Source organism: Rutilus rutilus (assembly GCF_951802725.1).
Source record: "Rutilus rutilus genome assembly, chromosome: 21".
NCBI classification, from domain to species: Eukaryota; Metazoa; Chordata; class Actinopteri; order Cypriniformes; family Leuciscidae; genus Rutilus; species Rutilus rutilus.
This window is the reverse complement of record NC_140226.1, coordinates 16,677,399-16,692,939: the sequence shown is the minus strand read 5'-3', so window position 1 is coordinate 16,692,939 and position 15,541 is coordinate 16,677,399. Positions and strand designations below refer to the sequence as shown.

Here is a 15,541-nt window from a genome sequence, read left to right as displayed (position 1 = left end):
AGTGAGTTTCCTTAAGGGTGGTCTTTAGACTCAGAGTACCAAAATCAAGAATTCATACATTTTTCATTTCTATTCTTAGTGTGGATCAAATGATCACAGATGGGCGCAGACGTCTACAAAAGAAAGGTTAAAGTCATCATTAATCACTCTGCTACTCCCTCGTGCATTTTAACAATCTAATGCACACTGCAAAATCGACTTGAGGGTAATTTGAGTGAACCTAAAACAAATGTGGCAGAAACTATGCAGCTGTTGTACATTGTTACTATTATTTAATTAATTAATTAATTAAGAGACATTACTGCATTTACAGTTACCATCTATTAGGGGTGTGAGATATAGTCTATGATATTATCGTGATTGCTGTTTTAACAATGTGTGATCTGACATTATCACGTACTCTATGTCCCTCTCTTTACAAAAGCACAGAGAGTGCACACATACACTACGTGATGTAGTCCAGTAGGTTAGACAAGTGTGCTTGCGCATTTAGAGTGCAACCTTTCACATTTATAATGCCCCCAATTTTTTTCTCTCCAAATATCAGCACGATTACAAATGCGATGTTGATTTTATACAGCAGTTCAATAAACAATAAGTTAATATTAAGTGACTTACATTTTAGACACAGTATTGCCTGGTTTTGCTTTTTTTCACCAATGGAAACAGTCCCAAAGCCACAGTACTGTTTTGTGTCTCGTTACTGAATGAACAAATCGTTTGAATGAATGATTCAATGACTCATTAAAATGCTTTGTCAAATGAATTGGTTGAAACTCAATGGCTGCGTTTGAAATCGCATACTCTCTTGAGTAAGTAGTTACATCACGACCACTATAAAAGTATGTTCTATATAGTATGAATGTAATCTGGACATTCTACATTCTCCATGTTGTCATTATCATGTGACCTACCAGAGTGACAGTGTTACGTCGCTTTACTGCCATTCATAAATCCTCTCCTGTGGCCTCATGGGATAGTAAAGTGTCCATTGTATGCACACTTCAGAATCTTGCCAGAAGTAATAGATCATCCAGGTACTTTTTGCCTACTCTTTTATGAGTACTGTGAATTCGGACATACTTATTTTGTCACATACTGTTTTTCGCTGACTATATAGTAGGGAAGTATGCGGTTTCGGACGCAGCCGATGTTCTCATTCATTTACAGTGACTTGCTTCCACTTGGCAGTTTTAATTTCACATTTAAAGTATCTTTTCATTTTTAAATAATTTCAAAATATCAATATTCAACATTTTATTTTTAAAACATTATTTATGCATTTGTAACTGCAGGTTAAATACATTCATGTCCCTCTGAGCTGCATTAAAAAGACTGTGTAAATGCATCCAAATAAATGCAAGTGGTGCTCACTGCAGAGCCAGATGACGTCCAGCTCCACCTCACTTGATGGCAGGAGTTAAGGTAGGGTTGTGGTTGGATATTTCCTCTCTGCATTGCAAAAAATAATTTTGTTGATATTGATTTCATTTGATTGGTAACAGCCATATTGTGTCTTATTGTTCTAATTGAATTTATTGATTAAATGTAAGAATTTGACATGCACAGAAGATGATGCATACATTTAATTAGGTTAAAAAATGGCTTTATAAAGGTAAAATGCCCATAAAAGGTAAAAATCAATATAAACTTAACTTATTGAAAAAAAATAATAATTTCTGTCACTACTGCAAACTGACCGCCGCACAAAATATGAAGAATATCAAAAGCTTTGAGAGTCAGCTGTCAACGGCAGTCCTAAACCTGCCATGTACCAACACAATAAACACTTTTAGCAAAATATTGTATAATTATTATTGATAAAATCCCAGAAAATATTAAGATATCATTTGTTTTTGTCAATATCACACACCCCTACCATCTATATAACTAACCTACATTATTGCTACCATAAATATATGATTTCTCATCTCAAAAATCATATGATTGTTTGTCAGGCCCCGAATATTAGGTGCTTTTAATTGTAAATTACCTACAGTGCAGTTCCACTCAGATAACCTGGAGATTTGTTGCTTTGTCCTATTAATTATGACCATTGAGGTCATCTATATGTTAGTGTAGCCTACTTCTTAAAATGCCAAAATTATATTTTAGAACATGTACCATGGATCAAAAATCTGTATGTCTTATCTTACACTTGGGTGCATCCAAGTTTTGTCCATTAAACTGCTCTCTAGAATGAGAACGTTCCCTCCCCAACAACCCTGAGCAAAAGCAAATCAGCTGAAGAATGAACCTGTTTTGAACCTGCATTCAGAATACATCCCATCCATCAAACTACTACACGACAATACGTTCATTAAATACATAAAAATATCTATCCATCCATCGAAGAATATTTTAACATCTTCAAATAAAAATGTTTTAAAAAATTACCTGCCACAAACTCAATCATTCTCATCCTAGTACGCAACCAGCGCGCAACTACAAGCCTGCTCTGCACTGCTCCGCCCTGTGACCCTGTTTGGAGTCAGTGGTCCAATCAGCAAACGCAGAAGGCGGAACAAACCAGTGGCTCCGTCCAATCAGTGGCCAGTCGAGCCATCAATCAAACGTGACATCGTTCCTAGTCCGAAAGGACATGAGAAGAACGAAGAAGAAAAACATTACATACTCGATTAACACAACGGGACATAATGTAGGGAGATAACAACAGCTAAAACTAGTGTTTATTTGTCAAATAACGATGTCATCGTGTAGACTTGTTGAAATCAGAACGTATGCGTTAAAAACAGGAACTCAATGTTTGAGTTTTAGCGGTTGGAGAAGCGAGACAAAAGTTATTGTTAGTTATAGTTTACTTGAATAATTTATACATCTGGACAGGACCTGCAGCGAATCTCATTACTTGAAAGTGCAACAGGTTGGAAGATGGTGTCGTGGATTATATCTAGGGTCATCGTGTGAGTATTTATTAAAAAGATTTGCTTTGTTTCTGAGCTTACATGTAACAGTTAGCTGCTGACTCTGCATTTAGATATTGATCAAATCTATGCACACTGTACTGTCTGCCTCTATATATGTTATCATTCAAAATAGTATTATAAATCCATAAAACAATCTTAATGTTCTTGTTTATTGTCGTGTATTTGCTTTTGGTCATGAGTAAAAAAAAAAGAAAAAGAAAAAAAAATACTCAACATGCTTCAGTTAAAAAAACGTTTTGTCTCCAATATAATAATGTTGCAGTTGCAACACTGCAGTATTTTCATGTAACGTTAGCCTATTTTTTTTTTTCCACAATCAACAAAGTTCCCACAGGAAATTTAAGTCTGATTTTCAGGCCCAGAAAGGTAATGGAAATCAATTCAATTTTAAACGGTCATGAAAATGTTTACTTTTTCTAGGTGTGGTCAGATCTGAAGTATTTTATCAGCTAGAGATTAGAGATATTACTATTTGTGAGTGTGCAAAATCCTAATACAGTCATCACAAAAGATTGGAAAAGTAGTGGAAAAATCATTACAATTCACGGGTAAGAAATTGTAGGAACCCCTTCAAACATGATAAAAATTCACAAATTCAGCAGAAAAAGACATCAGTCTTGCTGCCATAGTGGAGTAGAACAGGAAATCCATTATGTTTTTGGCTGGAGACCTGCTTTGGTTAATGTCCCTGTCTGCAAAGGAAGGAGGAACTGCTGGTTTCCTGCTGGACCTTAATGTTACATTAGGTGTGTCCCTCTCTTTACGGAAAGGTCAGCACAGGAAAGCACATTCTGTGCCTCATCTCACTAGGAGCATCTCACTGTTTGCTGTGGGTTTGGTTATCTTTAGTGTACTGGCAATGTAAGAGATAAGGTCTCTGGTCGTCACTGATAGAAATACATCTTATATTAGGTTATAGTCAGTTTCAAAGTCTAAAGGTCTTTTGAAATGCCTTTTGTGTTCTTACTGTTAGTTAACATGATGAATTATTTGCTGATGACAAACAAGGCCTAGCTGTTTTTAGAGATGTGCAGTAACATCACGCGCATTTCTTTTTTTACCTTCTTTTTTTTTTTTACCCTCACAAGTTCTCCCAGCGAACAGCGTAATAGGAAATGCATGACTAAACCATTGTGACTGTAATGTGTTCTCACAGCATTCGACGTTTAAACACTTTCTTCTGTCTAGTAGGGACTCTAGTCTTCTGACAAGGCAGGGCTCTGTTTGGAAAAGATGACTTGGTGATGCTTAAGTTGTTTAATTACAAATTATCATTTTTGTTTTGAGTTAAGAAATTACCTCTACTCTTGACTTCAGCACTTATTTTGCTTTATGGTAGAGATGTTTTAGAGTGGAGAAACGGTTACGCAATAAATGGAATCCATCCAACAGTCCCTCAACACACACGCACACACACCCATGAATGCACATAACTTTAGACGGTATCAGGCAGTGCTGTCGTTCCCATAGCTACTGGAAAATACATGGTCCAGGGAAAGACAGGCCGGTTACAGTGAAGGCCGTGGATTTACTGTGTGTTTACTGAAGTGAGGTGTTCAGCATCTCTTTGGGTGGAAAAAAAAAACACATGCTCTTTTTTTTTTTTTTTTTTTTAATCTCATCCTCACTATTCATAGTTTTAAGTCATGTGACTGCCACAGAGACCTAGAGGGCAAACCGTCCATAGAACTGCAGCACTTGCCTGTCAGTTTTCCATCTGTTTCAAGCCACACATATTTAGATCAACTCTCAAAAGAAGAAAAACTAAAATATGTGAACAAAATGCAAGTTTTGGGCACTTGTGAATCATGATCCAGATACAGCACCTGCTGCAGTATTTAAATATCTAAAAACAGCAGGACATTCTAAAACGCATAGCATGAAAAAAAAAAAGAAAGATATTTAAAGATCAAAAATGGCATTTTCTTTATAATGGTTTTCTATGGAAAAAATCTTAATGGGAAATTGCACGTGGCGTTTATACTCTGGGTTCATCTTTTTGCCAGTATATAGTATGCATCATTGATAAGGTGTATATTTAATTTGGTCATTTTAATATCACTGTCTTACTACATTAGTACTTATCTGGTAAAAAAAATAACTGGCAAGCAATGGAGAAAAGCCCTCGAGGTGGGCGTTCCTAAAGGTGTGTCATCATGCGAAAACCATGAATAAATAGATATTTGTAGAATTAACAGAGCATTTTGAGTGATCAGTGTTTCATTTTTAATATTTGATTGGCATGTAACCAAAGGTAAAGGCTGTATTTGCCATTTGGGTGGGCATCCAAATGAATGTTAGGCTAAATATTAGTGATATTTCATACAAAATTGTGCATAGGGATATTCAAATTCTAGTTCTACACTATTTTGTCTAAATAAAAAATAAAAAATAAACACCAAGGACAAAGATGCTATAAGTGAATTTAGGCACCACGACAATAGGAAAAAAAGATATCAGCTTCAAGATTTGCTTAAGACAGTGTTATAAAATTTTTACTGTTTTAAAATAAAGTATTAATTTTAAAGATTATGTGAATATTAGATGATGGCAAAGGTAAACCAAATGTCCAAAAAAACGATATAGATCAATCCATATAAAATATGTCCCTAATTGTAAAGAGTGTTACTGTCAGCTTGAACCTTTATTTGTTTGCCTGCCTATAACAGGCATTTTAGAATACAGTAGTCTCAATTGCATGCCTGTTTGTGTTTTCTCACAGTCTTGTGTTTGGAACGCTGTATCCTGCATACTACTCCTTTAAAGCTGTCAAATCCAAGAACGTCAAAGAATATGTGAGTATTCAATACTTTGAACAAACAAGACAAAGTCATATGCATATCATTATCCAGCGATGTTCTACTGACTCTTAATATTTGAGTTCAGAGAATGTTAACAGCTAGAGTAGATGGAGAGCTCCAGCTGTATTGTTTGTATATCCCAGTAACACTTAGTATCTGGCAGTTGCTGTCAGTAACTAAACCCTGAGCTGTTTAGCAATTTAATCCTATCCTTCCGCCGTGCATCCCCACTTTATGGTCTCTTCCAGCTACTTCCATTTCTCTCCTTACAAAATATAATGTAGTATGGTATATAGTGATGGTGATACCATAGTATTTTGATATGTACCATATAGTAATTTATTAATATTCATATATTGTACTATTTAAAGGTACACTATGTCACTTTTTGTTTAAAATGTACAAAATGTATGTAATGAGCGAGTAGCCTACATCATGAATGTACCATGTTTTGCCTTATCCTGAATCACTATGATACGCCTATAATAAGTGTTTATATTCAGACTATTTTAGACTGAGCGGGACAACAACCGCTGCGAACTATCTGCGTGATTCGTCATAAACATAAACTGAGAGAAGTAGCTCCGCTACGTGGCAAGACGCATACAGTTTTATTTATTAACCGCTAGAGCGCCAAAAGTTGAACCTTTAAACGGTCCTCTGTGGTGTGTTTTTGTATTATCTCTTCTATACCTTCAACAAACATTTTGTGTTTGTGGTTTTACAGGTGCGATGGATGATGTACTGGATTGTGTTTGCACTTTACACAGTGGTGGAGACCATCACAGACCTTTCTTTGGCTTGGTAAATACTGTACATCACACTGTCTGAAAAGAGACAAATGATTGCTATTGGATTGCATGGAGTAATTGTGCATCAAGTGGTTTTATTAACATTTTGCAATTCTTCTCTATTGTGTGGCTTTTCACTGTCTAGCCTTTGTGGTGTATGAAAAGGGCTTTTATCTGTTGCACTTGCAGATTTTGAGCTCCGTTTATTTTCCTCAGGCCACTTAGGGGAACCAGTCTGTTAGGTTCAGTTTCAGTTCAGTTAAATTGTAATGCATTTCATTAGTTTCGTGACATTTAAAAAAAAAAAAAAAAAAAAAAAAAAAACCTTCAGCTGTGCTTTTACTGGCTCGGGTCTTCCTAAATTAGATCAGCTTTATTTGTATGGATAGCTCAGGATAAAACTGCACAGAGTACTCTATAGTAAAGGGTACTAAAAAACATTGCACTAAAAATTCTAAAACATAAATAAATAACAATAATTAAAAAAATTAATATAATATCACTTTAATTTGGCATCTATTAACAGAGTTTCATTATGTCAATCAACCAAGGCTGTTTATTTGTTGCTTAAAGGGACAGTTCACCTTTAAAATATTTAGAAAATTCTGTCATCATTTACTCACCCAAATGCCGTTTCTAACCCGTAAGACACAAATGAAGATTTTTTTTAATGAAATCTGAGCGATTTCTGTCCCTCTATTGACAGTCCTACCACTCCAAAAAACCATACAGAGATTGAAAAACGAATCCATATGAATTGAGCATTTTAGTCCAAATATTCTGACGAGAGACGATCGCTTTATTTGTATTCATTCACATATAAATATTCATCAACACACATATCAGATATGGTAAATGGAAGCTCAAGCATGCTTGCTTGACTTGCAAGAACCAATGAGGTTTGTTCTCGTGTGTTACGCAGCATGTTTGAGCTTTCACGAGAACCATTTAGTAGGGCTTGTGCGATTAATCGTAATTGATTTTGATTTTGGCTTCCAACGATTATGAAAACAAGATAATTGACGTAAAGCGATTATTATGTGGCTGCCACATTCCATCCAGCAGACTTTCCCTTCCTTCACAGCGGTGCACTTTCGTTCCTAAAACCCCAAACTTGACATCCAAAACAGCCAAATAAGCGAGTGTTATAAAATGCAGTCTACTGTTGCTAAACTGCGGGATGTGCTTTATATTAAACAGTGTTATTAATAGCATATTAAGCCACAAAAGAGATACTGTTCCCTAGGCGGCCTCCTGTGTGCGCGCTCCGAGACGGGGCGGAACGCGCGTAAGCAAAGTATACTGTGGGCTTCAGATACAGCCTACACACAAATATGCCGAAATGCCAGTTCTCTGTGAGAACCAATGAGGTTCATTCTCGTGTGCTGTTACGCAGGTTTGGTTGAGCTTCTGTTTAGTTTCGCTGATCAATGTTTATATGTGAATATTATAAAAGCCTAAATTCAATCTGTTAATCTTATTAAGTGATCGAGTCTCTTCAGAAAATTTGGAATAAACCGCTCAATTCATATGGATTAGTTTTATTATCTCTTAATGATCTTTTTGTTTTGAAGTGTCAAAGTGGTAGTTGCGTAGACTATCAGTGGAGGGACAGAAATCTCTCAGATTTCATTAAAATACCTTCATTCTTCAGTCTTACGGGTTTGGAATGACATGAGGGTGAGCAATTGACAATTTTTTTATTTTTTGGGGTGAACTTACCCTTTAAGGTATTTTAGAGATCGTAGAGAAAGTTTAACTCAGACTCATTCTTTTTGTCTTCCGTCATCCCTCTATTTTCACGCTAATTGCACTTGACTATGTTTTAGGTTTCCAGTTTACTACGAACTGAAAATGGCTTTCGTCTTTTGGTTGCTGTCTCCCTACACCAGAGGAGCCAGTGTCCTCTACAGGAAGTTCCTACACCCTATGCTGGCATCCAAGGAAAAGGTAATGACCCTAACACATCATCAGGTTCCCTGGGAATAGGCATTCACTGAGAGTGAACACACAGTCATACTGAAATGTATTATGGAGTCAGTAGGATTACATAATCAATGATTACGTAAATAACGTTAAGAGAAAAACAGATGGATTGGGTTAGTTGGGTGTCTCGATTATGTGATCATTGTAAACTATGATTTAAACTTCCTTTATATCTGCATATCTCGTTCCCTCTGTAATTGTTTGTTGTCAAAGTCCTAGTTGGAGGTTAAGGGTGAATTTAAATGATATATTTATTGATTTTTTTTTACATTATGTTTCACAGGATATTGATGACTATATTGTCCAGGCCAGAGAGAAGAGTTATGAGACGATGGTGAATTTCGGGCGTCAGGGTCTCACTATCGCGGCTACTGCTGCTGTTACTGCTGCTGTAAAGGTATCACACAGACACATGTGCTCATCCATACACTCATGCACTGTTTATACTGGGCATTTGAGCTAAGCTAACTAACTAAGCTGATTTAGACAGCTAACAGCTTTCATTCCATGTAAACAGAGACATTGTTTTGCATTGATACATTACTTCATGTTTTACAGACATTTCTGATATGCTGTTTTAAGCTCTTGTTGCTTATAAAAAGAATTTCTAGGAAAGGGTATACCAGATTTTTTTAAATATTAAGGAACTTGTTTTTGTTAGTTAAATTTAAAAAAGAAATACAGTTAAAAACCATAATATTTATGAAATATTATTACAATTTAAAATAACTAATAATTTATTTCAAAATGTAATTTATTAATGTGATGGCAAATCAGAATATTTTCAGCATCATTACTCCAATCTTCAGTGCCACATGATCCTTCAGAAATCATTCTAATATGCTGACTTGCTGCTTCTTATTATTATTATCAATGTTAAAAAAGTTATTTTTTTCAGGATTCTTTGATGATTAAAAAACAGCAGCTTTTGTTACAATATAAATGTATTTACTGTCACCTTTGCTCAATTTAATGAATCCATGCTGAATAAAAGTGTTAATTTCTTTAAAAAAAATCTTTTTTGAACATAGTAGTGTATATACACTGAACAAAACTATAAACGCAACACTTTTGTTTTTGCCCCTATTTTTCATGAGCTGAACTCAAAGATCTAAGACTTTTTCTGTGTACACAAAAGGCCTATTTCTCTCAAATATTGTTCACAAATCTGTCTAAATCTGTGTTAGTGAGCACTTCTCCTTTGCCAAGATAATCCATCCACCTCACAGGTGTGGTATATCAAGATGCTGATTAGACAGCATGATTATTGCACAGGTGTGCCTTAGGCTGGCCACAATAAAAGGCCACTCTAAGATGTGCAGTTTTATCACACAGCACAATGCCACAGATGTCGCAGGTTTTGAGGGAGCGTGCAGTTGGCATGCTGACTGCAGGAATGTCCACCAGAGCTGTTGCCCGTGAATTGAATGTTCATTTCTCTACCATAAGCCGTCTCCAAAGGCGTTTCAGAGAATTTGGCAGTACAGGCCTTTTGTGTACATAGAATTGAGTTCAGCTCATGAAAAATGGGCAAAAACAAAACTGTTGCGTTTATAATTTTGTTCAGTGTACTTCTGTTAAAATAGTTTCAGGTCAATATTATTTTTTTCTGTTATATATTATTTATATATTAAGACAGATACTGCATGGAAATGAAAACAAGAGTGAATATTAAATGTGCTCTTCACTATTGCCTCTCTTGTTCTCTCATTTTCTTTTTCTTTTTTCAAATTTAATGTCTGGCCATGTCTGATTCTTAAAAGAAAATCCCCAACACTAGTGCTCTTCTGTTTTTTATTGTTTTTTTAGTAGTGGTGCTTGCTAAAGTCCACTGCTCATATCTAGAGACAAAACTATCTAGGGTTGGGCTCTTTTGACTTTTGACACCCTAGCAACCGCATAGCAATACACTAAAATCACTGCATAGCAACACCCTGGTAACCATCTGCCACATTATGCAGTTGCTAATGTTGTTCTAATCACCACTCACGTTTTCTTCAAAAAAATGTAAAAATCTAGTACAAATCTTCCTGTTTCCTTTCTCTTTCTGTCTACATGCTAAATTAATCTCCAGCAGTAGCTTCTGCACCTGTCCCAGGTAACTTGCTTTCTTTTTCGATCTGCTGTAACCTGTCACCAGCACATCATTAGACCATTATTAACTGGTCGATGCCTTCAGATAAGTTAAATAAAAAATTGTGTATAATAAAAGCAATCACAAATGAAGGCTTTTTGGTTCTTGAATTGTGTTAAATCAATGCCCTGTATACCATAGATCATGCATAGTGACAAAGCTGATCACATGACTTGTGTCACAGGGACAGGGTGCCATCAGTGAACGTCTGAGGAGTTTCAGTATTCCAGACCTGACGCAGGTCCCCTCTGAGCAGTCAGCCTTCTCCAGCCCCAGCCGACGACGGGCCCTTCAGCCTGCTGACCCTAGCTCTGTCGATTCTGGTGAGCACACGCTCTAATGACATCATTTATGATTATATAATGATAAATGATTGATTATGTAATTATGAAAAATTACCACATACTGATTTAACTAAAGAAACAAATGAGCTGTAAGAGTCAAAATTAGCATTTTAAGACCTCAAGGGGAGATGAACCCTAGTGGAGCACATTGTCTGTCATCATTATTATAATTATAACAGTATGTCTCCCTCTAGTGGTAGAACAAGGATTGAAAAATAATCCTTATAGAAACTGATGGAAAGTCTAGCTGTTCAAACAATTCAATTGAATTCACATTTATTTGTATAGCGCTTTTCACAATACATAACGTTTCAAAGCAGCTTTACAGAAAATGCATGTTTGTTTCTTTCTGCATTACAATTTAGAGTAATCTGTTATCAGGTGACTGTCCAAGTAAAAAGGCAAGTTTGCTTATATAGCACATTTCATACACTATGGTCCTTTACACAGAAAGGAATTAAACATTTTTCACTATATTCCAATACTTTTCTTGGTGCGTTTACATCCTCTTTGAGGCTTGATAGCTTTAATATCTATTTGTTGTGATTGTATTGAAAATTTTCTTTTCTTTTTTCATTCCACAAATTCACAAAATGGGTTTAGAGCGACATCAGACATTATCATTTAGACAGTAAATTATAGAATTTTCATTTTTTGGGTAAACTAATCCTTCAAGGTTCAGTTCCTCTTGTTTGAGATCTTTATTGCTTCCTCTGTGCATCTGCTCCAGCAGAGCCATATAAACGAGCAGGGGAGGGGCATGAGGAGGAAACAGATGGAGTATTCTCTGAAGACGAGGCGTCAGTCCAGAAGGGCCTGCGCAGATCTCAGAGTGTCAAACTCACCCGTGCCAAAGCAGCACGCAAAGAGGTACGTTTCTACATGCAAACATTTTCTGTTCAATTCTATTATAATTAGTGCTGTCAGATCCATTAATCGCGATTAATCGATTCGACAGCACTAATTATAATCTAAAGCTCAATACAAAATACAAACATTTTCCCTGGGGGGTCTCAGATATTAAAACCCCACTTGTTGTATTTACTGAAGATTAACTATGTGTATTGGTGTTGTATTGTTTTTTTTAAAGCCTCGCTATGGCTCTCTGAAGCTGAAACCCCGAAGGCGGCAATTGGTTACATCATCCACTTTTGACCATCCTTGATTGTCCAATACAAACTCACAGACGGGATCAGCATCAAAACTGCAGTCTAATCCTCGGTTTAAAAATGCTCAAGTTTAATTCTAAACTTTTGTCATGCAATTCTGCAAGATAATGCTCTTTCAAAGCAGCACTAAACACTACAAACTACAAAAAGACTTAGCATGAACAATGACATTTACATTCATTCTTTTAGTAGATGCTTTATCCAAAGTGACTTACACATGAGGAATACTACAATACAAGCGACAATGATGCAGAGTGATGAATGATCTTGCATGCAGCATTATTTGTTCCGAAAAAATACCAAAGTCTAGTATGAGTACAGGAAGACTAAGAATGTACTAAAAATCGTATTTAAAAATGGATCCGAGCGCATCTGATCTGTAACTTGACCTGAACCTGCCTCTGTAGAGACATCTCTGGTTACGCAGAGTAGCACGGGTATCATGGTGTCCTCGGTCTCCCTCTACAGGGGCAGGTGTCAAAGGTTACTGTAGCGTGCACCTTTCAGCTTGCTTTAGCAGTAATGAAATGGAGCAGACTAAAAATGAGTGTGCATGTTATAGCAGGTTTTTGTGTATGCATACAGTAGGTGTTTCAGCATGTTAATGTTTACAATTTCCTTAGTTCACCCGGAATAAAAATGATGTCATCGTTTATTAATCCTCATTCTAAACCCATGTGCATTTTGTCAATGGAATGCAAAAGAAATATTTTTGGAGAATATATTTTTTCCGTATAATTAAAGTGAAAGGGGATTCAGTCTGTTAAGCAAGCTCCAAAATGAAACCTAAAGCACAACAGAAGTGTCATAAAAGGGGTCCATTTGACTAAATCAGGTTTCTTAGACTGTGAGCTGTCCTGTGTCAGATGGGTTTGGCTCAACTATGGTCAGATTCACTCAAAAAATAATGTTGAACCCATTTTTCTCAATTTCAGTGTTGGTACAGCATTTTATCTTTGCTCTGAATTTAACTGTTATTCACTCATAATAATTTTCTTTTCTGAAATTCTGAAACAGACTACAAAAAATTCAGAATTGCAGGTTAACACCAAACCGTTTCATTTCAGAACTTCAGTGTAGCGGAAGATTTTCAGTGAATTTTTTATTATATTGAAAAAAATAATAACCAGGATATTATTCAAAACGTCCCTTTTTATGATCAAAAGAAGCCTTACTGTATAGCTTTGGAATGTCATGAGGATTGGCAAATGATTTTTTCCTGCTTTTTTGGGTGAACTATTCCTTTAACTTTTAAATCTGTTTTGAAATATTATAAGAGTTTGTTTTCAGTCTTAACAGTATTTTTAAAAGATGTTTCCAAATACATTTCTTAAGTTTGAATGTCTTCTTTTTACATTTTGTGCAATCTATTTTTAGTGATGTACATTCATTTTAATCATGCTTGTTTCTGTATTTAGTCAGTCGCTTTAAATTTAAATAACAAAATGCACTGATCAGCATAACATTTGACCAAAACACTCCAGATTTATCTTTGCGAAGCATGACAGGAGAGTGAATCTGATGCTAGTTGACAGAAGTAAGTTAAACATTGTGGTTTGTACATGTGTGAACAGTGGCAATGATCTGTCCGTTTTTTAACATGTTTGCGTTATGTGTTGGACAGTTAATTGTAAATGTGTGGGAAAAGCCTGAGCATTGGGAGGGGAGGGGAGGGGGGGGGGGTGTCTTAGTTTGTTGTTAGTATGTTTTGTGTGATGGAGAAAACTTGTTGATTAGATTTGTGTCCATGAGCTCTTTTGAATGTGTTAGTAAATCCTGGACCTAAAAGGTTTAAAACTAAGTTTATTTTCTTTGACCTTGGGACAAGTCATGGAAAACCTGGAAATACCTGGGAATTTTAAAAGGCATGGACAAGTCATGGAAACATCAAGGAATTATTATTATTTTTTGCTCTAAGCTATTTTATGGACTAGATATTGCGTTTTATGAATGCCACATGTAAGCGTGAAACATCAGTATGTCGGATGAGGGTCTCTTTGGAGACAAGACTAATAAAAAACTAAATATATTTTTGTAAACTAGTATGTGTAATCTTTTATATCCAGTAACAAAAAAGATCTGCGTCAACAATCTCTATAATTTTTTTAAATATTATCCTGTACTTGGGAACAACTAGAAAGGTCATGAAACACTCATTGTATTGAACAAAAGAATGGGAACACTGTGTACAGTTTAAGACATACAGTCACCAATTAGTTATAAGTTAATCTAAATCGTTATCTTCCTCTAGGTCTGAAAGGCTGTAAAATAAATGCTTTATAGATTACCCTATGTTAATTCCTTAATGGCACCCAGTTAACAGTCTGTCATACTGCAATTTCTCCAATGACCACTAGAAGCAGTCAGGCTCTGTTTTTCAAAGTCTCCCCTTGAATTGGACAGCACAGTAAGGAACACTTGTAGTTAGTTTAGGAAACCTTTGCAAAGGCATATAAAAAAATATATATTAAAAAAAGGGTTAACCCCTTCAAACCCACATCGACTTTCTCTATAATAAGAAGTGATAAGAATCTTATTACTTCAGCTTCAAACATGCAAAACAGAACAGAGAAAATTAGTGATTTGCATCACTTTTAGATTAAAGCATCTGAAAGCCGTCATAACTGTTGTGAGTATGTGTTTAACCTTTATGGGGAGCCACCCGAATTAAATATATTTACACCTTTAGGCTATAAAGAGGAAAGAGGTTAATGACACACAAACCAGCTCCCAGTGTTGAGTTTGGTCTTGAACTGCAAACACCACATTTATTACAGTTTTGCTTTTTCACTAAGACATGACAGTGATGGACTTGCTCAATGCTGTACATGTTCTTGATAAATGCAAATAGCGAGGCAGGTTTTAGTTTGCGTGTCACTGTATCTGTGTGGTCCAACGGCAGTTGTTTCATTGTGGTCTCTATCACAGGACGTGTCCAAGTCTTTCAGCACTTTAGTGTGGAGACGTCCTGTGTCTAGGATGCCATCGGAGAGAAGAGGGGAAGAGAAGAGGAAAAGGATGGGAGAATTAAGAGAGGGAATGAAAGAGAAATGGGTTTCTGTCAGGAGGTCGAGTTTGTTTGTGGAGACATCAGTGAAAGAGTAAAGCTACCTGTTGGTCCACAACCATGATTGAAACACACTTTTATTTTCTTTAGTCTTGGAGACAAGTTTATGGTGGAAGGCAGGGATTAAAGGTAGAAACATGCAGTTTATTCTTTTATTTGATTAAATTATTCCATACATAAATGATATTTGAGCTGTAAAGTTGTCCAAATCACATTTTAATCACTGGGACTTTCTTTTCTATGCGGGTAAACTTTTTCTTAAATTATTTTATTAACTTTTTTAACTTTTATTATTTTTAAA

At 35.8% G+C, this 15,541-nt stretch overlaps 2 protein-coding genes across 6 annotated transcripts in view; one reads left to right on the top strand and one right to left on the bottom strand.

Annotated features, from left to right (window-relative positions):
• The window catches only part of rgs7a (regulator of G protein signaling 7a), a 63,521-nt gene extending 61,040 nt beyond the window's left edge, over positions 1 to 2,481 (bottom strand). For 2 of the 4 annotated variants that reach the window (XM_084393353.1, XM_084393354.1), the window contains exons 1-2: positions 2,398 to 2,481; positions 1,375 to 1,452 (exon numbers count right to left, since the gene is read on the bottom strand). The gene's annotated coding sequence lies outside the window, so the exon portion shown is untranslated. The remainder of the gene's footprint in view (positions 1 to 1,374; positions 1,453 to 2,397) is intronic. The other 2 variants (XM_084393352.1, XM_084393355.1) reach the window with 1 other exon arrangement.
• Positions 2,482 to 2,583: 102 nt separating this feature from the next.
• On the top strand, positions 2,584 to 14,201 carry reep3a (receptor accessory protein 3a). 2 transcript variants are annotated; one of them, XM_084393124.1, is made up of 8 exons: positions 2,584 to 2,924; positions 5,671 to 5,743; positions 6,477 to 6,553; positions 8,370 to 8,490; positions 8,810 to 8,923; positions 10,845 to 10,983; positions 11,738 to 11,874; positions 12,095 to 13,512. In XM_084393124.1, exons 1-8 carry the CDS (start codon positions 2,893 to 2,895, stop codon positions 12,167 to 12,169), a joined length of 768 nt encoding a protein of 255 aa, XP_084249250.1. In that variant the 5' UTR covers positions 2,584 to 2,892; the 3' UTR covers positions 12,170 to 13,512. The 2 variants fall into 2 exon arrangements, with proteins under 2 accessions (XP_084249250.1, XP_084249249.1); XM_084393123.1 differs by having other exon boundaries at positions 2,595 to 2,924; positions 11,735 to 11,874; positions 12,095 to 14,201.
• The last annotated feature ends 1,340 nt before the right edge of the window (positions 14,202 to 15,541 follow it).